The sequence below is a fragment of the Molossus molossus genome, unplaced genomic scaffold (assembly GCF_014108415.1).
Source record: "Molossus molossus isolate mMolMol1 unplaced genomic scaffold, mMolMol1.p scaffold_m16_p_12, whole genome shotgun sequence".
NCBI classification, from domain to species: domain Eukaryota; kingdom Metazoa; phylum Chordata; class Mammalia; order Chiroptera; family Molossidae; genus Molossus; species Molossus molossus.
In genome coordinates, this window is record NW_023425347.1 from 38,725,480 (window position 1) to 38,743,422 (window position 17,943).

Sequence of the window (17,943 nt, forward strand, 5' to 3'; positions counted from 1 at the left end):
TTCCCATTGTCATTATGGGTTAAGTTTTTAGTGTTTTTTTCCGCCAACTTCTCTCACGTAACTGTATGTCATACACTTATAAGACTGCTAGAAAAGTAAAGGTAAGTTGCAAACTTCTTTAAAGAGTCAGGAGAAAGTTGTTAATACTATTACAGTTTTTATTCATGAGTAATTTAAAGGGTTAACTTTGGTTTAATAATATTTCTAATAAACTCCTTTGTAGGTATATTACCATTACACCTAAGTTATCTCCTAATAAGGACAGTAGAGAAAAAATTGGATGCAAGAATTCCATTAGACATAAGAAAAACTGAAGATCTTGAGACAATTCCTGAATGGAGTACTCAATAGTACCCAGTAATGAGTTATAATGTAGCAAGAAAAAAGGAGCTAAAGATTGGCTTCAATAATTTGCAACTTTGCTTTAAATTTTTAACCATTTTGCTTAAAAATGTTTATTCTCTGAAAGGCTTAAAGGAATGTTAAAAACATCCCGGACACCTGGCTTCCAATCAGTCAAAAAACTGACTTAACTGTGCCAGATCCAAGATCAGCCTGGTAGAAAACCAAGTGGGTTGATTACATAGTAATCTATCAAGTACTGTATTTTTCTCTAGCCCACATGTTCCATGAAAGTATACATGGGAAAGTTAGATTGAGTCTTGATTCCAACTTAAATTATTCAGTTACTAAAAATTAAATTTCAGGAAATCTAAATTGCAACTTAAACTCTCACCAAAATTACTTTTATTTGTATTTCCTATGGAAACAGTGAGTGACAGTTCACGGCACTTAGTAATTTGTCCAGACATGAAAGGTGTATGAAATCAGTAAATGCCATTTTGAAGAGTCTTCAGTCACAAATTCAGGGCCTGTTCAGCAAAATCCAATAGTGTTCCTTCAGTACTTTATAAATGGAATTTTCTTCTACTTGTATCCATTTCCCGGGGCTGAAAAGTTAGGGGGTAAACAAAGTTAGTAAACAATCTATGGGTAACAGTGTTAAAAAACTGTCTCTGAAGTATCAGTCTTTAAGTCTAATGTAAAAGGTATTGGAAGTTATGGTTCCAATAGATGTATACGTGTAAAATATATACAATTTAAAAGTAAAAATCACAAGTAAAATACTACTTATAGATAGAAAAGAGATTATATTAAACAATGATTTTTTTTTATTTTTTATGATTTATTATAGATATCACCAAATGTCTACAAAACTTCTATGTAGCAATAGTTCTCAACCCAGAATCAGGGTAACCACAGGCTTGTAAGTACATTGCTGGGTCCAATTCAGTAGATCTATGGCCCAACAATTTTCCTTCTTTTTTTTTTTTAATCCTCACCGGAGGATATTTTTCCATTTTTTGCACAGATAGAGTCGGAGGGAGAGAGAGAGAGAGAGAGAGGGAAACATCGATGTGAAAGGGACACATCGAGTGGCTGCCACCCGCACGACCAACCAGGGCCAGGGACAAACCGCAACTGAGGTACATGCCCTTAGTGGGAACCGAACCCGGGTCTCTCCGGACCGCAGGCGGATGCTCTAACCGCTGAGCCAAACCGGCCAGGGCCAATTTTCCTTCTTAAAGTTTTTAGGTGATGCTTCTGGTCCTACTTTGAGAACTGATGATCTTTAGGATACTTCAAATGAACCAGGATATATCACCAGACTCAACTACCACATCAGAGAATGGTTCTTTTAACTCATGAAGAGGAAGACATTCAGAAGTATAACTTAAGGTATAAAACCCCAAAGCTTTAAAAGTATATGATTTCCTTCTCATTCCACACTTAAATGGCTTTTTCAGGAGTAAGCACATACCTTATGGACCCATTCATATTCTCCATATTTAGAATCAAAGGTTCCTTTCTGAAGAGATCTTAATTTTAAGGTAAAACGTGGCCCAAGTTCCTGAATTCCCACTTTCTTTTCACTCTTGAATATGTATCTTCAAATGTAAATAGAAAAGTTGAGGAAATTAGTCTGAATAAATGCAACGGTTACTTCTTTAACATTATGACAGGTTTCAAAGATAATTGATTTCTCATCTATAACACCTACCATAATACATGAGAAAACAGGTTTATGTTGAAAATTTATTTCATGATTAAAGTTCAAGTCCAAGGAATTAAGTCCTTCCTCACCTATGAAATCTGAAGAAGATATAATCCCGTTGATTGTGGAATGTGGCAACCTGCCTTCCAATAAACTGAGGATTATGGGGAAAGAGAGATGCAAACATTCGTCCAACAGAATGACCCAGCCGTGTTGTAAAATTATTCAGAATTATTTCAGGTGTGTGTGCTGTGGGGTCCTTGCCTCTTCTCTAGAAAAACGAAAAATCACAATGAATTAAGTTTATCAACAAAACTATTATCACTGCAACTTTAAGTTTTATAATTTACATGGCAAATACTATGAAAAATTTATCAATGACAACCACAGATGCCTTATCAAGCCCATAAAGATGTATCTAAATATATTTTATATGCTGTGAATGCACCAAAAAGAAAGTTCTACTGGAAAAGGAATGTTTCATAGTAATGAAGGCTGTTGCCTGTCTGCCATAACTCAATCATAAGAGTCTCAAGAAAACTGTCATTAGAGAAAACTGCTTTAATCAGGACAGCAAATGCCATTATTAAAATCAGTCAGCTGTGCCCTGCCAGTTTTCTCAGTGGTTAGAGTGTTGGCCCTTGGACCAAGGAGTTACGGGTTTGATTCTGGTCAAGGGCATGTGCCTTGGTTGCGGTTCGTCCCCCGGCCTAGTTGGATCTTGGGGGAGGCAAGCAGTTGATGTAGCCCTATCACATTGATGTTTCTCTCTCTCTTTCTCTCCCTCCCTTTTTCCTACTCTACCTGATGATAAACAGAAAAGTATCCTTGGGGGAGGAATAAAAAAAAAATTCAGTCAGCTGTATTACAGTCTACTTAAGCAAATACTATGAGGAGACCAGTGCCAATCAAATAATTTGCCTAAAACTTACCTTAATTTCTTTACGCAGACGAACACTGCTCATTTTAAAATGAGCAGTTGGTCCATTTGGCAAGTGACTCAGAATTAATCCATCTGTTCATAAAGCTAAGAACACACTGAATTCTAAATCTTGAATTGTTTAAATAATTGGTCCTATATGCACAAAGGCTTCTAAAGTCTATAGCTAGGTAAACAGGTGGGTGCATGTATTCCTCTAGGTTAACGGAGATATTTTTTCTTCCAAACCTCAAACTCGACACACATCTTTCAGAAAAATGGATTAACCCGTTGTCCTACCTTTTCTCTTTTCACAGTGTAATAAATAGTTCATCATCACTTTCAACAGGGTGTTTGAGCATTTGACTAAAGTAGGTGAAAAAACTAATGTCCACTACTCTTAACAGGAATGATAAAGACAGGAATGGATTCTACAGTAACTATAGCATTGTAAATAGAATATAAGTGTACCCCATGTTAGAAGCCTTATAAACCTAAAAATGGACACTTTTATGTTTATATACATATTTTATGTTTGTAAGGTTAGGGTATGATGTCAGCTTTGAATATCGTCCCACAAAACCAAAGATTCCTAAGCTCTCTTCTTGGTAGAGATAAGCTCTTATTCTTGGGATTACAATACCACAAATTAAAACCAATTAATTAATAAACAATTACTGATTGTCTGCCATGAACAGAGAATAATAGTGCTAGAGACTCTAAACTACAAATGAAATAATAAGACACCCGCTACTCAGCAAGGTTAGCAGCCCAAGGACTTTAAAAGCCCTGGATGCAGCAAACTAAGATTACTACCTATACAATATTCCTCAAATCTTTATATCACAACTTGATTCTCTGAAATACTGAACTTTAAAAGATCAGAATCAGACTGTTTTCAAATATTTGCACATAATACTAGTTTTACAAAACATTGTCACCTTTTTATAATGGGCTCAACACTTCCTTTCATCCAGAGTAGAAGCTATGGTTATCTCCAATTTCCTCCTCTCCACCAAATCCTATTGTTTTATATAAGTTCCTTCTATATCTGCTCTCCTTTACTGTTACTGTCTTAGTTGATGTCCTTGAGATTTCCCACCTAGATTATTAAAACAGTATCCTGGTGGGTCTGACCTCTCCACCATTTCAAGTACATCTTCAATACAGATGGTAAATCAAGTCTGGATTTAGGCCTTGGTTAAAAAACCAAGTAACAAGCTATGGAACTGAGCTGTGTCACTGTATCTGTACCAGTTCCTCAGACGCAAAGTAAAAAAAAACAAACTAGATAACTTGATTCTTGACAGCCAGAGCTAATTTCAAGCCACTCTCATCAGTCTCATTTACAGAATAAAACATCAGTATGCTCATAATATGGCTCCAAACTACCTTTTTAACCTGTTTCCTCCTCATGGTGTTTCCTAACTGGTAGGCACCAATACAACCTCTTACACACCACACACATTAATGTTTTTTTTTTTAATTCATGCTATTTCAAAGACCTGTAATCGTTTACTCATCCATTAAAGCCCACTTCATCAAATGCCACCTCATTTTACATACTCCAAATGAAGTTCTAATCTCAATTCTCACTGTTACTATAGCATCTATCACTTATTTGAGTTATAGCCTGTAAATGTCTTCCCATCTAATCCGTCAGCTCTTGAAAGATCTGTTTCTGACAGATACACGTGCCTACCACATAGAAGGTTATCAGTAAATGTTTCAATTCTTTTCAAAGATTCACCACAGTTCAACTTTATGATGCACAGCCAAAAGTATTTCTGTATCATTTGCACACTGAGAAAATTAATCAAATCTTAAGGGGGTTAAAGAGAGGTAACAGTCATTTCTTGCAACCTAAATCAAGGCTTGAATCCTTTCTAGAGCATACCTACTAAATGTGGTTTGTGTCAGAAGCAACAACAAAGTCCAAACTTATTAATTCCTAAGTACCTGCATTGTACAAAGAAGTTTAGTGTTACTGCTAATTTCTAACACAGACCATGCAAAATAGAAACCCTTCTTTAACAAAGGATACTTGGTGTTTTACGATCTTCATTAATAACAATCAGATCTGTGAAATCTCTTGAGATGCACTGTGGAATAACTTTTTTCAGAGCCAGTCCTCTTCTGTAATAAACATGTGAGTTTGGTATAACTGTGGAGAGTTGTTCACATAGTCTTACTGTTCTCTGTAAAACAAAATAACAAAAATCCTCAAAAATGAAAATATTAGAAATCTTATGTTATACATACTTGACAGGAAAGGAATAATGATTATAAGATAATGTTATAAGAGAGGCCAAGGCTAGGAAAAGAATGAATTCTGAATAGTGTTTCATCCTTGACCAAAGGCTGATCATCCTTAAAGCAGTGGTTCTCAATTGAGGGTGATTCTGTTCTGCCAGTGGACCTTTGGCAATGTCTGGAAACATTTTTGGTGATTATGACCAGGGGTGGGAGATGGCTGGTACTGGTGGTATCTAGGGGATAAGAGGCCAGGGATGTAGCCAAGCATCCTATAATGAGCAGGACAACCCCCATAAAAAAATTATACCACCCAAAATGTTAATAATGCTGAATTTGAGAAACCCTAACATGAAGAATCATGCTTAATGAATCTACACTGCATCACCAGTTTACATTTTATTTAGCTTCTTCACAGGCATCATCTAAGGCAGGGGTGGGGAATGTCCAGCCCGCAGGCTGTATAAGGCCCATGAAATCAATACCAGCTAACATCACATGCCCCACTAAATTAGCCTGACCAAATATAGCAGGCTAATTTTTAAGTTGATAATTTTGTATGGCCCACAAATGATGTTATAAATATCCAAATGGCCCTTGGCAGAAAAAAGGTTCCCCACCTCTGATCTAATGTAATCACTAACTCTTCTGAACAGAGTTCCTTTAAATAGTCTAAGTAATAAAAGCATATTAGAAATTCAAGAACAATACTAATTAATGTATTTATTAATTACCCCATGAGGTCTATCAGATGTTGTAATGAGAATCTTGGGAGAAGTCTGTCTGTTGAAGTAAGAAGCAAATTCATCGGTAGCTTCATCATAAGCAACCTAAAAACAGAAAAATGAGATAACTACATCAAATACTCTACTGGGCCAAAAATTTACAAGTAATTCTAGAAGGATTCTATGGACAGTGACTACCTAGCTGATAGGGGATTTAAGGAGGGCCTGGAAGGGACTTACATAAATGGCAACATGAAGAAGTTGGGTGATTTTTCTCTCTGTAGAATACAAGTATAAAGCTGGTAAAAGTTGAAAGTTGTCAACAATTTCAGGGTATAAATGAAGACATGTTTATCCTTGAAAAATGGCTACAGTGGTAGCCAAGAGTATCAGGAATCTTCTTAGAGCTATTCTTTCCCCCATCACCTTGGTCAGTGAATATAGGAATTTCAGGTTTGATGGTAGGCAAGAACAAGAAATCTTGAATCCAGAGGTGGTGGGCTCAATTCAAGGAGGGAGAGTGTGTATATGTATAAAACCCAGCTTTGCCAGCTTCAGGATAAGTGTGGGAATTTAAAGACATAAATTTAAACGAGAGCTCTGGAACTGAAAAAGCCACGGAGAGGCTGACATCATTTGTCCACAGATCCCTGGCTGGCAGCTAAACTACTTATGGAAGAGACTAAAAATCTAGCATACGTGAAAGGCAAGGGACACTTGAGAACTGGCTGCAACTTTGAAACACTTCTCAACCCAGACACGGCTTAGTTGGCAGAAGTTAAGTATGTCTTAGTGGCTCAAGGTATTTCAATTTTTGTCCAAATCACTGGCTGACCATTAAGCCACACAATCACGGGAAATCTCTATCTAGTCAGTTTAAAAATAAAAGTGCCTGGCTGGTTTGGCTCAGTGGTTATAGAATCGGCCCATGGACTGAAGGGTCACAGGTTTAATTCCTGGTCAATTCCTGGGTAGTGGGTTCAATCCCCGGCCCTGGTCAGGGTGGTGCGGGAGGCAACCAGTCCATGTGTCTCACATCCATGTTCCTGTTTCTTTCCCTCTCTTCCCTCTCCACTTTCCCTCCCTTCCCCTGGACCTAAATATCAATGGAAAAATATCCTCAGATGAGGAGTAACAAACAAAAACAACAAAACTGGGTAGAGACACAGCGCAACAGTCAGGTAGACAGATTCCACATTTTAGTTTTTGGCAAGTTACTAAAACAAACAAAAAAACCCTTAAAAACAAATAATCCAGTTACTGCAATAAAATACCCAGTTTTCAACCAAAAAATTAGATATACAAAGAAACAGAAAAACAAGACCCACAATCAGGAAAAAAGCAAAGAATAAAAACGACTCTGAGTGGGCCCTATATTGAATTTAGCAAGTATTTCAAAGCACCTATAATAAAGATGTCCAAGGAATGAAAGAAAAATATAGATTTAATAGCAGACCTGAGATGGCAGAAAAAAAAAAAAATCCAATCTGAAGAACAGAGAAATCAATCACAGAAAAGGGTGCAAAGCAGAAGAAACTTGGAGGACAGTGTTAACTGTTTCAAAAGTGTTAGAAAGGAAGTCCCAGAAAGAGAAGCAATATTCTCAGGCAGAAAAAAAAATTGGAGAAATGATGACTGAAAACTCCCCAAATTTGATGAAAAACTAACTTGGCTCTCTCCAAGCTCAACAAACTCTAAGTAAGATAAAAACAATACCTGAACACATTATGTATGAATAGTCAAACTGCTAAAAGCCAAATTAGATAAAATTGTGAAGAGAAAAATAAATCATGTACAGAATGATGATTAATAGCTGAATTTTCATCAGAAACAAATAAAGGTCAAAATACAATGGCGTATATTCAAAGTTCTAAAAGGAGGAAAAATAGTCAACCAAGAATTGTCTATCCTAGAAAAATTGTCTTAAAAAAAAAAAGGTAGAATAAGCAAATTTTCAAATAAACAAATGGAGATAATTAGCTATTAGATTTGCTATAAAAACTAAGATTTAAGGAAATCCTATAAGATGAAAAAAATGACACGATGCCCAGCTGGTGTGGCTCAGTGGTTGAGTGTCAACCCATACACCAAGAGGTGGCCAGTTCCATTCCGGGTCAGTACACATGCCCAGGTTGTGGGCCTGATCCCCAGTGGGGGGCATGCAGCAGGCAGCCAATTGATGTTCTCTCTCATTGATGTTTCTATCCCTCTATCCCTCTCTTTTCCTCTCTCTCAAAAAAAAAAAAAAAAAAAAAAAAATCAATAAAGAAAAAAAAAAGACACTGCAAGAAATTCGAATCCAGAGGAAGTAAAGACGAAGAAATGGTATGATGGTAAACACATAAGAGTGCGTGTAAACACTTTTAATTTCTTTTAAAGCAGTAATCACAACACCGTGTATACAACATAAAAAGAAGTAGTATATATGATGATAACAACAGCACGAACAATAGAAGAAATGAAACTATACTGGTGCAAATTTGCTCTATTTTACCAGAATTGTGTCAGTATTTACTTGAAGTATAGTGTGATAAATTAAAGGTGCATGTTCTAATTCCTAAAGCAACCACTACAAAAAAAAGTAAACACAGCTTAAAAGATCAAGAATAAAATAGCATACTAAAATATATTTAATAAAAAGGAAGCACTAAGGAAGAAGAGAAGAAAAATAAAGACATTTGGAAAAAAGCAAACCGGCAGGTGTAAATGTACATCAAAAATTAACATTAAATATTAACTTTCAGGCTGAATAAAAAAGCAATATCCAACCAAAGATTCTTGACACTTGAAACTCAAAGACACAAACAGGTTGAATTATTAGAAAAGAGGATGAAAAATCAAAGTCAGAGGGTAGAAGGACAACAAAAGGGGAAGAGAAACAAAGATTCAATAGGAAGGAGCAAAGAAAAAAGTAGTTTGAAAAGAATAATGAAATAGATAAATAGATACATCTTTGGTTAAAAGCTCAAATAAATAATAATAGGAATATAAAAGGAACAGTACTGCAATCTCACTAAAGATAGATGTACATTTCTAAATAAAGTATTCAAAAAAACCAAAAACCACGTATAAAAAAAGACAAAACATCATAAAATGGATTTATCCCAAGAATACAAAGCTATGTAGATTTAATGTTATAAAATCCATTTCATTAACAACATGTGCAACAAAGGAGAAAACTTGTACATTCATTTCATCATTGGCACAAAAAGTGTATAATCTCAATATTTGCAGAAAAGCACCTAACAGTGTATACTTGAATTTTTTTTTTTTAAATCCTCACCTGAGAATATTTTTCCATTTGGCTTCAGACAGAGTGGGAGGGAAAGAAGGGGAGAGGGAGGGAGGGAGGGAGGGAGGGAGAGAGAGAGAGAGAGAGAGAGAGAGAGAGAGAGAGAGAGAGAGAGAGACATTGATGTGAGAGATAGCATCTAACATTCTATATTCATTCCTGATAAAAAGATAAAAAGAAACAACAAAAACCCAACAACAAAATGTCCTTAATTCATAAGGAGAATAAATCACTAAACAGCACAGATATTAATAAGGACATATTAGAATACAAAGACGTATTCTCTTTAAAATCAGGATGCCACTAAAGCTTTTTCCATTTATTTGACATTAAGCTGGAGGTTCTGGTCAGCATAAAAGTGAGAAAAACAAAAACGTGTTAATGCATTGAAAGTAAAAAAACTTATTTGCAGAAATGATTTATCTAAATAGGAAATGAGAATAATATTCAGAAAAATTATTAGAAATGAATATAAGAAACTACTGGTTAAAAAATCAATATTAAAAATAAATTGCATTTTTTATAAATCATCAAATAAAATGATTTTTCAGAGATGTATCTTACAATAATAAGAAAAAAATTAAGATAACCAGATATAGCTATAACAATGTTTATGTTTAGAGCTTACATGAAGAATATCATAAAATTTACTGAAAGACATTTTCAGTATTTAAAGAAGACTGCCCTGGCTAGTTTGACTCGGTAGTTAGAATGGCAGCCTGAAGATACAGGTTCTAATTTGGTCAAGGACTGATCCTGGCCCTCGTCGGGGTCATGTGGGAAGCAACCAATCTATGTGTCTCTCTTACATCGATGTCTCTCTCTCTCTCTTTCTCTCCCCTCCTCCTTCCACCGTATGTAAAAATCAACAGAAAGATATCCTTGGGTGAGGATAAAAAAAGAGAAGAACCTAATGAAGTAGTATTTATAGAGCCCCCCCGAAATTAATCTGCATTAGTGCAATTTAAAATTTTATATGGAATGTCCGGCTGGTATGGCTCAGTGGTTGAGCATGGACCCATGCACCAAGAGGTTGCTGGTTTGATTTCTGGTCAGGGCACATGCCGAGGATGGGGGCCCAAACCCCAGTGGGGGGCATGCAGGAGAGAGCCAATTGATGTTCTCTCTCATCGATGTTTCTCTCTCTCTCTCTAAAACAAATTAAAAAAAATTTTTTTTTAAATAAAATTTTATATGGATGATCAACAGTCCAGGAAAAGAACACTCCTGGAAGAGGGGGATTTGAGGATGGGGCAGGAAGGAGAGTCTTATCATGAAGCTAAACAGTTAAAATAAAGAACTGATATAGTGGCACTACAGTAGAGATGGTGGCACAGGTAAATGTAGTACTCGAATCCTCCCATAAACACATCAAAATTACAATGAAACTATAGAAAACCATCATTCAGATCCACCTGAAATCTAGCTGAATGAAGGTCCTACAATTAGGGATTTAAAGAAGAGCCCTGGCCCTGGCCAGTTTGGCTCAGCAGTTAGAGTGTAGGCCTGCGGTCCCGAGAGACCCGGGTTCGGATCTTGCTAAAGGCACATACCTTGGTTGCAGTTCGTCCTCGGCCCTGGTTGGGGTCGATGTGTCTTCCTCACGTTGACGTTTCTCTCTCCCCTCCCCCCCACCCCTGCTCTATCTGAAGATAAATACAAAAGTGTCCTCAGGTGAGGATTAAAAAAAAAAAAATTAAAAAATAAAGAAGAGGCCATATAGAGACTAGTAGGAGGGGTGGAGATGTGGAACAGGCTTGGTCCTACACCCACATGTGGCAGATAAAAACTGGGACAAGGAAGGACATTTTAACTCTAGCAGTCTCCCTGACCCGAGCAAGGAGTCGTCCCAGCCCCATACCAGGGCCCCCATCCCAGGGGTCCAATGTCAGGAAGAGAAGTCTCCATTACTTCGGGCTGTAAAAAACAGTGGGGATTATGGCTGAGTGAGACAAAGGGCTTCCCGAGTCCCAGGCAGTTCCTCTTAAAGGGCCCATGAATGGACTTAATTAGACTCACTCCAGAGCTGGGGTAACAGCTTGAAAGGAACCAGGGACATACGAGGAGGAACTGAATTGTCTGGCATCAGGGCAAGAGCTGGAGGGCAGCTTTCTGTCAGACAAAGTGCTGGGAGAGGCCATTGTTTCTTTTCATAAACACCCTCCACCCCTCCACACACAGATGGTAGACTGGTACCATATCTGAGTCTCCATCAACCTGGCTCACAGTTACCCAGCCCTGGTGATTCCCTGTGAACATGCTCCACCCAACTTATAAGCCCTCCCCAAGCTGTTGCCAGTGGCTTATCCCTACAAATGGCCTGTGTCTTGGCTTATGCTTCAGACTTTCCTAAAATCTCTCAAACAAGTAGCATCTGGCCTCATCATGCCTGGTACCCTCCCTAAGTGACCCCAGGCTGAATACTAGCAGCATCCAGCCTTAGTTGGCAGCTTGGCCTCACTTGGGCACCTCCAAATCCAGCATAAGCAGCAGCCATCTGCTGATCACTCTGTAGCTCATGCTAGGCAGCCCCAGGCAGAACACAGATGGTGGCTGATCCTGACCTGTACCTTCTGAGAGGCCCCAGAGCCAGTGCACCCAGTGGAAAGCTTCAGACCACGTTGAAGCACCACTACCCAACCACCTTCACAAGCAACACACTCAAGGGGTGTACTCAATGGGCACCACAACCTCACCAAAATAAGTTTTGCTCTGCGGGGTGAGCCCCTGCACAGCTGATCCTCCACAGTGGTTAATGGTGGCAGTCAGTCCTTGCAGCCAACCAACGGGGAGTAAATCCCTCCCATTGATGTGCCAATAGGAATCAAGGCTCAACTATAGCAGGAAGGTATACACAGCCCTCATAGGAGGGGTAGGGGTGTGGTGCACCTTGAGTGTCCAGTTTGGGTGACTGGGGAGGCTGTGTCACTGGACCCCACAGAACACCTACTACATAAGGCCACTCTAACAAGCCTGGGAGACGTAGCAGCTCTACTTAATACATAGAAACAAAAAGGGAGGATGCCAAAATGAGGAGACAAAGAAACATGTACCAAATGAAAGAACAGAAAACACTCCACAAAAAGAACTAAACAAAATGGAGACAAGCAATCTACTAGATGCAAAGTTCCAAACACTGGTTGTAAGGATGTTCAATGAATTTAGTGAGAACTTCAACAGCATAAAAAGGACACGGAAACTATAAAAATAAGTCAGAAATGAAAGATACACGTACTGAAATGAAAAATAATTTATAGGAAATTAAGAGTAGAATGGATAAAGTTGAGAATCAAATCAGTGATTTGGAATATAAAGAAGCAAGAAACACATGATCAGACCAGCAAAAAGAAAAAGAATCCAAGAAAATAAAGATAGTGTAAGGAACTCCTGGGTGCAATTTCAAGCGTACCATCATTCACATCATTGGGAACATCGGAAGTAGAAGAGAGAGAAAGAAATTAAAAATGTATGTTAAAAAAAAAAGAGACAGAAAACGTCCCTAACCTGGTGAAGGAAATAGCCATATAAGTCCAAGAGAACTGAGTCCAAACAAGATGAATCCAAAGAGGTCCACACCAGGACACATCATAATTAAAATGCAAAATGTTAAAGACAAAGAGAGACTCTTAAAAGCAGCAAGAGAAAAGCAATTTGTTACCTACAAGGGAGCTCCCATAAGACTGTGAACTGACTTCTCAACAGAAACTTTTCAGGCCAGAAGGGACTGAAACCTCAGCTGAGGTACGTGCCCTTGACCAGAATCAAACCCGAGACTCTTTGGTCCTTAGGCCAATGCTCCAACTGATGAGACAAACCGGCCAGGGCATGCTGCAAACTTTTTAAAGAGAAAATGTGAAAAGTAGGATTATTTTGAAACCAAGAGTTTTATAAGGACACAAAAAATGCCATCAAGTATTATCCTTAATTATTAAGAAGTCTAACAGATACTACAAAATTCTACAGTATGAAAAAAACTTTTCAAATTATATATATAAAAAAGTAGTAGTATACAGTGATTTAATGACAAAAACTTTACGTAGGCATAAAATATATAATACATTTCTGGAAAATAAATCATTGCCTCTTTCTATACTATTGGGAAATGTAATTAATTAATTTTAATCTACACCGCAGGATATTTTTCCATTTTTGTTCAGATAGAGTGGGAGGCAGGGAGAGAGAGGAAAAGAGGGAGAGAGGAAACACTGATGTGAGAGAGAGACAGCGACTAGTTGCCTCCCGCACGACCCCGACCAGGGCTGGGAAAAAAACCACAACCGAGGTACGTTCCCTTGACCGGAATCGAACCGTGACTCATTGGTCTGTGTGCTAATGCTCTAACCACTGAGCAACTGGCCAAGGTGGGACATTTAATTATTAAACAATCAACAGCAAATAAGATAATATGCCAACATTATAGCTGACCATTATACAAATTCACCAGCTAGTACTTTAAATTAAATTTCAACATATGACCAGATAAATTATCAAGTGTGGTCATCCAAATTTATTCAAGAGTTTTAACATTACCTCTTCATCATTAGGGTCTACTGTGGTTTCATCATACACTCGCTGGTTGTCAATGGTCTTGGGTATAGGCTTTGGTGGAGCCTAAAGAAAAAGGGAAAAAAAAGTTGTAGAATCATTTTACATAAATAATTCTGCATTACAGTTGGGAAGAATAACAGAAATTTGCAAACAATCCAAAAACTCAATCTGTTCCTCATTTCAACCCACTGGTACATCAATCCTAACAACAATATTGAGCAAAAGGCTTTTTAACTCTCCGAGCAAAAACACACACATACTAAAAGAATTGCCAAATTTGGATGAAATGGCTTAAAATCAGACAGAAGTAGCAGAGAGAAAAAAACTGAGATCAAAACAACTATCCACTAAAAATAAAAGTATCAAACAAAATAGAAAAATTTACAAAAGTACATATACATGTAGCTTTGTCCTAATACTTCCAAAAAGCTAATCAGAAATATATAATAAAAACTAACAAATATGTTTCTTTCTGCTGAACTAGTCATTCTAGTTTGAGCGATTCATGATAAGGAATGAAAGGGGGGAACAATTTACACAAGGAAGATGCAGTATCAATATTGTTGCCAGAAATGAACAGCAAATTGGGCAACTGTTCAACAATAAAAGTAATGACTACGGCACTTCAACATAATGAAACACTGTTAGAATCAGTAATCATGCACACTCAGTTTAGACCAAAAACTGTGTCAATGAAATGGTAAGGAGTAGAAACACAGAATTGTAAGCATGCATTAATTAAAATGAATTCAATATATATGTACACTAGCAGAGATAGGAGAAATATGAATTGATAACCTACTGAGGATTTTATTTTTATTACTCTATGAAACAAATATTAAGTTTAAAATAATTTTTTGAAGGAGGTAGTTCTAGGAAGTCATTTTTCAGTACAAAAAAAAACCAGAATGGTGACATTTTCAAATGGTGATCAGCATATTAATTTGCTGTAATTATTATCGAGAGCTAAAAAGAGACTAACACTGCTCAACAGAATTTTGCAGGTCAAAATAGTCTAATATTGACAATTTCATGTTATTTAACCTAATACTATTAAGACAATGCATGAAAAAGCAGAGCTTTTCATTTTGTAAACAGTCTTTGCATTTTCCCCTTTTTTAAAAACATTTATCATTACTTGGTTCCTCATCTTAAGAGATAGGAAGGGGGAAGAGTTGTATGTTTTAAGCATTTTGCAAGTATAGGGGGCGGGATGGAGAGGAGAGTGTCTGGGGGGAAAAAGGAGAAACATCTGTAACAAAAATAAATTAAGCCCTGGCCGGTTTGGCTCAGCGGTTGGAGCATTGGCCTGTGGACCAGAGAGTCCTGGTTCAGTTCCCGCTAGGGGCATGTACCAAAAACAAAACAAAAACAAAAACAAAAACAAACAAAAATAAATTAATAAAAATTGGAGAAAAAAAAATTCTGCAAGTATAAATTATAACCTAGAACTATGAATGAGACCAAATGAAAATAACTTAGCTGTGCAATAATGTGGAAGTATTTAGTAGTTCTTTTTAAAATTTTCAGTAGAAAGATTTCACTTCCAATCAATACCACAAAAATAGCCAAATGCTCTGCTCTCTTCTTTGCAATATCCCACCCAGGTATCTCATCTTCCTTCCATTCCTCATTCTCACTCTTCACAGATTCATATCCTGTCAGCTGTCATTCTTACTCACCTAACCCTCTAACAGAAGAGGGTCTGTCTGGCCTTTTCCCATCCTTGCCTGCCTGACAAAGAATCTTTGCCTCAAATCAGAAGAGCTCCAGCTACAGGTCTAAATTAGGGAGCTTCCCCCATTCCCAAAGTCAAGGAGATGTGTCTTTGCCTCTCAAACACATAAAGTAAAATAAGCAAGTCAAAATATACATAACATTTATGTGAAAATTTTAAAACACACAAAATGTCACTCATTGTGCTTGTTTTAGAACACAAACATACATAGTAAAAGTAATAAAAAAAAAGCGCATGGGAACAATAAACAGCAATTTCATGAATGGTTATCTTTGCAGGAAAAAGCAATCAGAAACACACAAGGGGTTTTGAACAGTATTTGCTAATGCATTATTTCTTAAGCTGGGTAAAGGATAGAAAGGGGTTTGTCATATTATTTTTATATATCTGATATATTTCATAATAAATTTTAAAAGAAAGTCATTCAATATAAATATCAGAAAGCATTCCTTAATATAAGATAGAAAGCAGATGGCTAAACATTTTGTTTACCTTATCTCCAAGAGCCTCTCTCTCCTTTTTCAGTTTTTTCTTAGCTGCCAACTTTTCCTGAAGGGTTAAAAAAAAAAAAAAAAAAAAGTATATTGAGAAACCATTAGTTATATCACACACACATACTGAAAGTACAAATTACTAATGCTATGAATAGTTACACTGAGTAATCTTTGTAATTTAAAATGAAAATGTTGACATAGAATTTCATACCTAAATTATATAAAACAAATGACCTGGTCAATCAATAAGATTTCTGTAACAAATATCTTGCTTTAAAAAAAAATCTAAATTGGCCTATTTTGAATATTTAAAATTTCACTAACTTTATCTTTTACTGTAAAATCTCAAATTACATGAAAATGTACAATGTATATCTAAACAAATTTTTGCTGTTTTTTTTCCCCCCTGCATTTCTAATAAGTTGCATCCCAAAGTAAACCATGGCTATGCTGGTTGTTTCTCTGGGAAAGTACTAAAAATGAATAGGAATGGGAGAATCGTTTTTAGATTGCTTCCAACCAAAGCATCACTATCCACGTATTTTATAATCTAAATATGCTTTTAAACTTATTAAGTACTTACAAGTTGAATTAGGATGGTTTGTACTGTGAATGTTTATCTTCTGGAGATTTCTGAACAGAATGTTTGATACAATAGAAAATACATCCCACCCCTCCCCCCTCCCCCGCATATATTAACCTTCAATCTATCAGGTCTCAAAAAATCTAGGACACCCTCCCCCTATAGTGGCACACCAAAATGTGTTAGATGCTCCTTCTATGTACTCCAATAGTACGTTAGCACTTAAGACGAGTAAGAGTCAGTCCAGAGGCTCAACAAATCTTATAAGAGGAGCCAGGCACATAAAAAGAGTATTGTGTGTGAACTTTTGTGATGTGCAATAAGCAAACGCTTGCTTTCAACTGCAATTTAATCACAAATGAGCACTATGATCTTGGGCTCTATTTATGTCCATACTTGTTTACCTCCCAGAACATGATGAGGATAACGCTGAAAGGGTAAATACAATTATTAGAAACTTTGCGGTATTAATTTCGGTAAGAGTTGCTGCAGGAATCGAGAGAAAACATCACTGAATTTATGGACGAGACCAAGCGAAGAGGGAGATTTTTGCCTAGGAGATCAGGGGGGAGTAATGTTGAATACGGGGAGAGCAGGGCTTCTTGCTTTCATTCTCAGCCAAGGACCCTAGCAAGTAGCTGGTAAGAAAGGTAATCCCGGACGCTCAAGGAAAAGGCAGGACGAGGGGATCAGGACTTAAGAGGCCCCGGCCAACCCTTCGGGTTAATCAACACGGCTCGGGACCCCAGGCAGCGGTGACCACCAAGTGCAACACCCGCACCCAGCCGCTGGTGCACCCACCTCCCGCGCGCAGAGGACACCGCGCATGCGTCCTGCCGCCTCCGCCCCTCTCATACCTTCCGCTGCTGCTGTTTCCACCGCGTGAACATTAAGTGTCGCCGCTGTTTGTTTTTAATCTCAGAAATGCTGAAGCCTGGAGGAAAGGCAGACGCTTTCGAGGGCTGGACCCCGCTTTCTGTTGCCCCATCCTCAACGACTGCAGCCTCCTGAGGTTCTTCGGGGGTGCCTTTTCGTTTCAGGCCTTTCTTTCTGCTGCCGCCGGTCTTCTCCATGGTGTTTACTCCTCCGCGTCTGTCCGGAAACGGAAGTGCCTTTTCCTTTGACTTAGGCTTTTGCTTCCGGGGGCGAAAGGTCTTAAAGAAAAACATAGAACGCCTTGTGAGCTTTAGCCATTTAAGAAGGTGCTGAAACGTAGGTTTGAGGAAAGTTAAGGGGATGCCCAGCTGTATATGGACAGTGAAATGATGAATTCTTGGGATTTTTTAAATTAAACGTTTTCTATGTGCTGAGCCCTCAGAACATTAGAACAAAATC

The 17,943-nt window shown here is 37.6% G+C and overlaps 1 protein-coding gene across 1 annotated transcript; it reads right to left on the reverse strand.

Moving 5' to 3' along the window:
• Nucleotides 1-733: 733 nt before the first annotated feature.
• On the reverse strand, nucleotides 734-17,714 carry RPF1 (ribosome production factor 1 homolog). Its single transcript, XM_036256112.1, has 9 exons — nucleotides 17,466-17,714; nucleotides 16,024-16,080; nucleotides 13,776-13,856; nucleotides 5,963-6,058; nucleotides 5,020-5,173; nucleotides 2,989-3,071; nucleotides 2,146-2,327; nucleotides 1,823-1,949; nucleotides 734-950 (listed from the first exon to the last, which is right to left on the reverse strand). Exons 1-9 carry the CDS (start codon nucleotides 17,679-17,681, stop codon nucleotides 909-911), a joined length of 1,038 nt encoding a protein of 345 aa, XP_036112005.1. The 5' UTR covers nucleotides 17,682-17,714; the 3' UTR covers nucleotides 734-908.
• Between the last annotated feature and the right edge of the window lie 229 nt (nucleotides 17,715-17,943).

Bases quoted from the DNA above. Each gene is read 5' to 3' on its own strand.
- RPF1 (XM_036256112.1), bottom strand. From the start codon at position 17,681: ATGGAGAAGACCGGCGGCAGCAGAAAGAAAGGCCTGAAACGAAAAGGC. The intron at 5,174-5,962 runs GTAATTAATAAA...TTTGTTTTACAG, and splicing joins CATCTGATAGACCTCATGGG to AGAACAGTAAGACTATGTGA. The intron at 951-1,822 runs GTATGTGCTTAC...CTAACTTTTCAG, and splicing joins AATATGAATGGGTCCATAAG to CCCCGGGAAATGGATACAAG.